At 31.8% G+C, this 8,941-nt stretch overlaps 2 protein-coding genes across 2 annotated transcripts; one reads left to right on the top strand and one right to left on the bottom strand.

The window, feature by feature from the left end:
* Window positions 1-233: 233 nt before the first annotated feature.
* On the bottom strand, window positions 234-1,985 carry LOC132726264 (uncharacterized). Its single transcript, XM_060711549.1, has 2 exons — window positions 1,845-1,985; window positions 234-1,427 (listed from the first exon to the last, which is right to left on the bottom strand). The coding sequence occupies exons 1-2, from the start codon at window positions 1,898-1,900 to the stop codon at window positions 1,022-1,024; spliced, it is 462 nt and encodes a 153-aa protein (XP_060567532.1). The 5' UTR covers window positions 1,901-1,985; the 3' UTR covers window positions 234-1,021.
* Window positions 1,986-2,673: 688 nt separating this feature from the next.
* On the top strand, window positions 2,674-7,646 carry LOC132726263 (protein toll-like). The gene is made up of 2 exons (XM_060711547.1): window positions 2,674-3,085; window positions 4,562-7,646. The coding sequence occupies exon 2, from the start codon at window positions 4,671-4,673 to the stop codon at window positions 6,753-6,755; it is 2,085 nt and encodes a 694-aa protein (XP_060567530.1). The 5' UTR covers window positions 2,674-3,085; window positions 4,562-4,670; the 3' UTR covers window positions 6,756-7,646.
* The last annotated feature ends 1,295 nt before the right edge of the window (window positions 7,647-8,941 follow it).

The following is an 8,941-nucleotide window of genomic DNA, read 5'->3' as shown; positions in this document are numbered from 1 at the left end:
AATTTAACAAATTATGTGTTTATGAGATTTTTTAATTAGAACACTCTAATGCGGGCTTTTGCAAATAAATGGATAAACAAGGGGCGACCGAAGCTTATATTTATGGAACTGTGCTTGATAGTTGTTTAGCATAAGAATAATTGTACCCATTGTACAAAAGTCAAAGTTCTTGTAGTCCATGCAAACGGCTTATTTATATCAATTTATCAACCGACAAAAGGATACGTGTACACGGTGATAGGGCGATTACCACAACTTTTCCGCGCAACGTCAAAATACCATCCTTCTGACCGAGACACCGTATATTTCTGGACAAAATATTAATGGCGGGATAAACAAATTCCAGGTTATAGCTTACAAAATATCTTACTGCTGGACATTGCAAGATTATTCCAATTGTTTAAGTATTCCATCGAATTTTTGAGACAATTTATCGTTAATCTAGCACAATACAATTCACAAAAAAACACATACTTCGAAGAAATAGTGTTTACAAAAGATCGTGTGTACCTCAACATGACTCGTACCTGTCACAAAAACGTGTGTTATAACGACGATGTCTTTGTTCTATGACCTAACGAGCTCGTATATTTATTATGGTTAACCCTAAGTTCAAGTTCCATACAAAATTGTGTGTTTCTATCGTAAATTTCAGGGAATATATGTTGAAAAAAGGCCTACTGACCCGAATATTGGAGCACCGTACAACACTGAATTCAAACACCGCATTCTTTTCCGTTAGACCGATAAATACTGGCCACCGTCTTCTTTTGAATTATGCAATCTTCATACAAATATGTTTCATTTGATGAAAGATTGTTTACTTGCTGTTACGTTATGTTGCTGTTATCATACGTTATGTTATGGAAAATTTCAGAAGGTCTGATCTGTGTTAATACTATCAGTTATAGATAAGTGCAATGGTATCTATATATAGATAAGGATGTCTTTTCCTTTTCGAACTTATTCAAACTGATAAACCCCACATGGAAAGATTGAAGTTCTTGGCAGACTATACCATCTAACAACATCGAGAAAAAAAAGGAATGAAATTTTTTTTAAATGGGAATTTCTTATTGCATACTAATTTGATAAAGTTGCAAAAGTCATAACATAAATTTTCATGGTGTAGTTTTTGCAGGAACCCGGGCAATATTTCCATAATCTCTTCAGTCATGGTCTCCAATGTGCTTTTATTAAACAATCTTTTGCGAAAGTTTGACTTCATATTCTTTTTCTTATGTGGTGCGTTAAGCATATCGTCCTGAAATACAGGGAGGCGCTGATCCATTGGCGTACTGCTGATATCAGAAGACTTAGTTGGGCGCTCTCCAGTTGCTGCAGTATCTTCTGGAAGTATATGCAGCTTTGCAAATTTCGCACGTTGCTTTGGCTTGTTCAGACATAGGTTTGAACGTGTTCTTTTTCTGAAAGCAAACATTAATATAAAAAAAACGGTGTTAAAAAACAGAAAAATGCGGTGATTTTAAGGAAGAAGAATGCGGTGCCCTAATCTTATGATTGACAAAGTTGTGCGGTGCCTTAAAATACACACGTGAAAACATAAAAATCGTACCAAATATACAAAAAAACGGGTTAGTTATGTATTGTAACTTGTTCATACGACAACAATGTACATATTTATATTGTATTTTGGCCAGTTATATGAACTGAACGGACTAGAAATACGTTATATTTCGTAATCAAAGCAAGATTTTTTTCAGTATGCCCTAAATGTTTTCACTATCCTGACTTAATTAATGAAGCATTTTGCATGTAGTAAGGATAAATAAGTTTCAAATTGAATGGCACATTCGATGAAAAAGAAAAATTGATGATTTTACCTTGTTTTGAGCAAATTATCTGCTGTTTTCGTCTCGGTTACAGACTTGCTGTCCATTTTGTACCACAGAAATATACGGTGTCTCGGACAGAAGTAAGATATTTTGACGTTGCGCGGAAAAGTTGTGGTAATCGCCCTATCACCGTGGTGTACTTCGAAATCATTGTTATACTTTTAGAGTTGAGAATAACATACATATTTAGCCGATGCTATGGGCGTGAGAGATGTTGCACTTTCAACAAATCTTCCTTGAACAGACCTAATAAAACCTATGATGCTATGTTATCTACTGAATGATGTTTTCACTGTTCTCAATGGATATTATTCTTTAAGCACATCTGTACATGAAAGACAATTCCGTGGAAGATGAGGGGGTGTTTACATGTTAGATTTAGATATTTTTTCCGATCATTGCACAAGAAAACATTGTAACAACAACGGTGCGAACATTAACGCGATCTTATTCAAACGCAGATTACCATCTTTATTAGTATACTGAATGTAACTAACTGTGCGAAACGATCTACACAAATATGTTTACTTTCAGTGGACACAATTTGAGATTGTACTCTTAACAGATTAACCTTTTATAATTATACTGAATGTAACTGAATGAGCGAAACGATTTTCCACAAGGAAAATATATATACTTCCTATTGATACACTTTGAGATTTTACTCTTTTACCCTTTACGTAGTTCTGTATGAAACAACTCTTAGTCTATGTTAAATGAACTTGTCCATCGAATAATTAGGACAATTTGAAAACAATTCATTTATTTTAGACAAATTTTTAATATATCTACTGACTGAATCACCAACATTAAATCATATATTTTAATATTGATTTAAAATTGTATGTACAAAAGATATACACAAAACTGCTGTAAATGCAAACTTTATCTCCTGAAGCTTACTATTGTGTGCACTCTTATTTCTAACCTAGATTGCATATACTGTTGGACATTTATCACAGATATTCGTTAAGCTGCAAGATCAGAATACTGCAGAAAAATAAGGCAACGCCAAAGTGTATATTAATTAAGAAATAAAACACTTACATAGCACTTATATAGAACAGGTTCAAGTATTGATCAGGGAAGTTCAAACTTACATAAGTGGTATAACAAACACAAATATGAGTTTGGTTTAGATATTTTTCTTGATGTGATCGGATATTTTGTTATATGAGGGATTTTTGCTCAGTGCTTGACTTTTTGATTAAATGAAAAGCTGCAAAAAGGTATGTTTAATTTTATATACGTTTTATTTTTCATATGAATATAATTGTTTAATCATAATATATGTTTGTTTATAAATAAGTAAATGTTTGATAATAAATGAAGAAAAAAACCTTAGTTGTAGATTTTAGCACACATGATTTAAAACAAATGTGGTTTGATGTATTTAAAGTTCTTTTTATAGATGTTAATATTTTGTATATGGTTCAACTAATTTCTTCCATTTTTTTTCTGTTTTATCGCATTGATACATCTGCTTGGTATTTTTGACATTTATATTTAGTATCTAGATTGATATTTATACTTTAAAAGCATATGTAAATCAAAACTGTTGATGTAAATGTAAATGTAGACACCTTGCTCTAAACAATCTCCATTGATAATTTGCTATATCGTAGTTTATCTACTAGTCAGTGAATAATAAATAGAGGATATTGAATGAGTGTAAGTTCAATACTGAATTTATTGCACGAGTTGAATAAAATTATATTATGCGAGCCTCTGGCGAGCATAATATTATTTTATTCAACGAGTGCAATAAATTCAGTAATGAACGTACACGAATTTAATATTCTATTTATCACATACCCAAAATAAAGACCGTTTAAAGTGAAATAAGAGTCATTTTCCGTTGACGCGCCTACAGTAGAACGCTAACATAAAGCGCGTCTTTACACTATGTTTGCATAACGCTAATGACGTCACGTCAAAATATATGCACGGCCGTGCAATACCATATTTACGGAGTCGCAAAATCGGCACGGGTGTGTGATTATTGACATTTTTACCCCTCACTATTTGTGCAATGTTAATTTCCTATATATCAATGAAAGTCATTATTACTGTTAATTCAACACCATGTGACTAAAACTTGTGTACTGTTGCATAACTAACAGTACTTTTTAATAGTCAAAATTTGAAAAATAGAACAAATAAAAAAACAGTATCCGGATAAAGTATTTGTTTGGGGTATGAAAACAGTAACAGCAAAAAAGCATCTCTTTTGAAAATACTTTTTGCTGCGACTAATGCATCCGGATGATATGGTTACTGTTATTCACAAACCTATTATTTGTTATTTATTTACTAACTCTCGATTAATAATAACACTTAAACAGACTACTTTTTAATATGTTACGGATAAATTGATAATGCAATTTCTTTTTTTTCCATTGTTCTATTGTTTGACTTTAGTTATTTTGTGTGTGAATTCTTTGTATTTAATAGTATACTCATCCACTAAGTTTGTTTACGAAATACCAACTTGTTTTATATATCTTTATGTATTTTAAAAGTCAAATCAATCAAATAGACTTGCACTTACGCACAAGAATTATATTTTACGCTTTTAATCTGTTCAAACCAATTCTTAAAAATTTGCATTTCTTTCCAAACAGTGGGATATGACTATCTCACTGGTATTTTGCAATATTTTCACTCAAGAAACTCGTTAAATAAACAGCATTATTTGTTTCTAGGAAGTTAACTGCGAAAATGAAGAACAATTAAGTGATGGCGTGTGATGAATAAACAGGCAAAGACAATCAGTATCGTCTATAATAAACAATTGGATGTAAGACAAGCGATATGCAAATAATGGCCAAGTTCATCTTAGTAACACTGCTTATGTGCGTCGAGTATTCTGGAGGAAATGATTTGGCTGTTATTGAGAAGCGATTGCTGGACGAATTTGAATGCAACCGTTACTATTCTAAAAGATATTCAGTACTGAGGATAGAAAATGGTGTAACTGATGCACAAATTAAAGAGTGTTTAGAGACCAGCTATTATATTGAGGCATTGTTGCTACGAAACAGTCATTTAAGTAGTATTCCAAAGTATTTAAATATACTGGGAACTCTTGTGTATTTAGATTTATCGTACAACGCTATAACGGAAGTTACATTTGAAGGAGTCGAAGGCATTTGCCAACAACTTACTCATCTTTTACTAAACAATAATAACATCGAGGTCTTGCGAAAAGGGAATCTTGATTGCTTACAATACCTTCAATATCTTTACCTTGGAAACAACAACCTTAGATATGTGGAAAATGGAACATTCAGTGAAAAAATGAAGAGCATAAAATATATACATTTAGTTAATAATAGTCTAACAGTTTTAGACTTTAGTTTACTAAGTAAACTGAAACTGTCTCATAATACAAGGCTAGTTATAAACGCATCATGGAACTTTATTACAGGAATGACTAATTCGGCAAACATAACGATAAAGGATTTCACCACTCAAACCTCTATAAGCATTATTGCAACCCATAATAACTTGACAACTGTTAACACCAAATATTATTTCCAACTATTGAACATCACAGATACAATGCAATTATTACGACTGTGGGCCTGCGGGTTCGACGTGCGTTTTAATCCGTTTATTTGTGACTGTGCACTTTTTCCTTTAGCAGACGCGCTTAGAAGGTTTAGACACATGGATCCTTACAACCATTTATTTTCAGTGACATGTGGAAATCCTCCAAGTCTGGCAGGAATGATGCTACGCAAAGTTCCAAAAAATCAGTTTAATTGTTCTGTTGAACTCAATTGCCCAAATAAATGTATATGCAACAAAACTGAAGCACTCGGCCTCGTAACCATCCACTGTGATGAAAAGTATTTTGAAAATAATCTCCCAATGACATGTCCATATGCTGAAAGGATAAACCTCAATATTAAATCTAACAAATTAACAAAACTTTCTTCCAGAGAATATCTTGGTAACGTATCACAATTTGATGTATCTCAATGTGCAATTACAACCATAGAAACATCGTTTGTTGACATGATACAAGGTGCCTCTTTCGATGCTTTATTATTAAATGATAATAAACTTGAAACGATACCAAGATCTTTTAAACACCTTAATTTCAGCAATGGACAGGTCTTAGCATTGGATGGAAATCCATTCATTTGTGATTGCCATACACGATGGATGAAAATTTGGCTTCGTTCAAACAAAAAGTACATTTTACGACGGAATAACATTAAATGCGCAACTGGTCCAGGTGAAGGCAAGCCAATTCATGAAGTACCAGACACTTTATTTATTTGCCAAACTTTTACAAACATCAACGGACTACTTTCCGTGATTGGCTCAATTGTATTTGTCGCTCTTATTCTTGTTATATTGTCGCGTAAATCTAAAAGTATACAAGTGTTCATGATATCACATTTTGATATATGCAGGTATTTCTGCCGAAGGAGAAAACTCCGCCAGTTGTCGTTCGATATCTTCATCCCTCATTCATGTGAGGACGATGAAATCATTAAAATCATTGTTGATTATCTTGAAAACCACCATCCACCATATAGGGTATGTATTGGTGAGAAAAACTTTAAACCAGGTAAAACAATATCTGAAAATATACTCGATGCCATTGAGTCCAGTCAAACAACTTTGCTTGCCATTTCAAACAACTTCCTAAGAAGCTCGTGGTGTAACATGGAGTTTCGTGAAGCTCACATGAGGTTTCTGAAAGACAGGAATATTAATATGGTGCTGATTATGTTAGAGGAATTAGACAGCAATCTTATTGGCAAGGAATTAAAATTCTACATGGAAACGCATGTGTACATCAAGTATAGGGACAATCAGTTTTGGGCAAAGCTTTTACATAGCCTTCCTATTATGATTGAACCGTCTGGTACCGGTAGATAGAGTTATTTCAAATAATATCAGACATTTGACACAAAAAATATACAAGGAAGTTACTTTAAGTATGGGGAATACTTGAAATAAACTATGTTATAAATTGGAGGCGTTTGCACATAAAAACAGTAACAAGTTGTGTATACTATGTAAATATTCTAGATATAATATCCGTGTCTTCTATATTCGTTTTGGTTAGTTTGTTTTTGTTTTTTTTATTTGTTTGTTCTGTTTAATACGTTTTCTGAACATACTTATAAATGACATTCTGTAGTAATTTATATTTAAACGATCAGATTAGCCTGAATAAGCGCCGAATCAATTAAACCTATCATACGAATAAAATACATGTATTTATTAAATATGGTCAATGAAATTATTAGAAGCTAATAAGAAGTAATCAATTTAAAAAAAAAACTGAAAAACCAATTGTATCTATCTAACGGTAAAATTTTAAAGCTATATCTTTTGTTTTGATTTTTTATAAAACTAATCAACAGTAAGATTATGTTGTTTCAATAATCATTAGTTCGATTGACGATAGAGTTGTAACATAGAATTTCTTTGTTATTTAGGATACATGCATAATGAACAAGAAATCTAGACTGCTATTTAAGAAGGGTTTTATCCATTTAGCAATAATTACATGATTTAAGAAAAATAAGTTAATGCACTATAATACTGCTTTCATACGAGCCGTTTGGAAGTATTGTTTAACTTTATTAAAATTAAAACAATAAGTTGTGCAGCAGATATATATAGCTTTATACACTTGAAAAAGATTTTTTTTTATATCGTCTGACTGTTCGTTATATTTGTTAAACTAATCAGCGTATGTGCGCGTGGTTTAGTTACATCCTATAATGCTCTTAATAGACTGTGTAATAAATTAATATATATATTTTATGGCCAGCAAGTGGTCCAATAAAACGAGGTTCTAGAATTTGCGGAGCTTGTTAAACATAATAAATAAAAACAAACAAATGAGTAAGTTGTAATTGGGCTTTTATTAAAGCCGGTATATAAATTATACAGTGCACCTTTAGATTTTGTTATGACTAGAAATAGTACACAATAAAATGTTATTATGTTTTATCTGGGCATAAAAATACGCTTAACTGGGCATAAAAATACGCCTTGCATAAGACTAGAATCACAAAACATACAGTAACAATAAATATTTGATTATGTCACAAGTAAAATATTTGATTATGCCAAAATTAACATGAAGAATAAAATTTAGACATTGAAAATAATCTACACTAGTTATTAGGTGGAGGAAATGGGAGGAGGAGGTAAAAGCAATGCTACGATGAAAATCGTGAAATTAAAGCTGACAAAAGTATATGAATTCTTTTGTTTACAACAGTGACGCTAATAAGAGCGCATGCTCAGGGAAAGCACGCGCAGGCAAATCACGTTGAGCAACTGATAAAGATGAATACGGACAACGGCTGTTGTACATCACTAACTTAAAAAAGAGACCATTTCGTCCATAAAATATTTTACTGCATAAAATTCATTTATGGCCAGCAAGTGGTCCAATAAAACGAGGTTCTAGAATTTGCGAAGCTTGTTAAACATAATAAATAAAAACAAACAAATGAGTAAGTTGTAATTGGGCTTTTATTAAAGCCGGTATATAAATTATACAGTGCACCTTTAGATTTTGTTATGACTAGAAATAGTACACAATAAAATGTTATTATGTTTTATCTGGGCATAAAAATACGCCATAGGATAAAGATCTGAGAATTCAGAACTTTATACCCGCCCAGACAAGCAAATTCTAGAACCTGTAGATCAATTGGATTTTGTTGAGTGAAGCAAATTTCATTTACAAAAGAGCATCTAGTATCATGGGGCCAAATTATATTCATGTATAATGAGAATAATACATTGTTGTATAAAAATTATGTCAAATTTTTTAAAAACAATGCTGACTAGTACATACGACATATTTGACATCCATGCTTAATAATATCATTTGAGCTACTTCAAGTTAGCATGACATGAGTTTATAAAATTATGGTACACAACAATAACAAAATTATTTTTGTAGAAACTAAATAGTCAATTATAAAATAATATTAATGAAAATTTGCCGCCTCAAACAGTCAAAATTTCATTAAATAAAGATTTCAGCATGAAATAGATTTCACTGTATATGTTTCATGAAATACAACAAAATACAT

This window comes from Ruditapes philippinarum, unplaced genomic scaffold (assembly GCF_026571515.1).
Source record: "Ruditapes philippinarum isolate M1 unplaced genomic scaffold, ASM2657151v2 ctg24310_1_1_1_1, whole genome shotgun sequence".
NCBI lineage: Eukaryota > Metazoa > Mollusca > Bivalvia > Venerida > Veneridae > Ruditapes > Ruditapes philippinarum.
This window is presented reverse-complemented; position numbering and strand designations above follow the sequence as displayed.

Coding starts and splice junctions, on each gene's coding strand:
- LOC132726264 (XM_060711549.1), bottom strand. CDS start 1,900: ATGGACAGCAAGTCTGTAACCGAGACGAAAACAGCAGATAATTTGCTC. Junction 1,428..1,844: donor GATAATTTGCTCAAAACAAG/GTAAAATCATCA, acceptor GTTTGCTTTCAG/AAAAAGAACACGTTCAAACC.
- LOC132726263 (XM_060711547.1), top strand. CDS start 4,671: ATGCAAATAATGGCCAAGTTCATCTTAGTAACACTGCTTATGTGCGTC.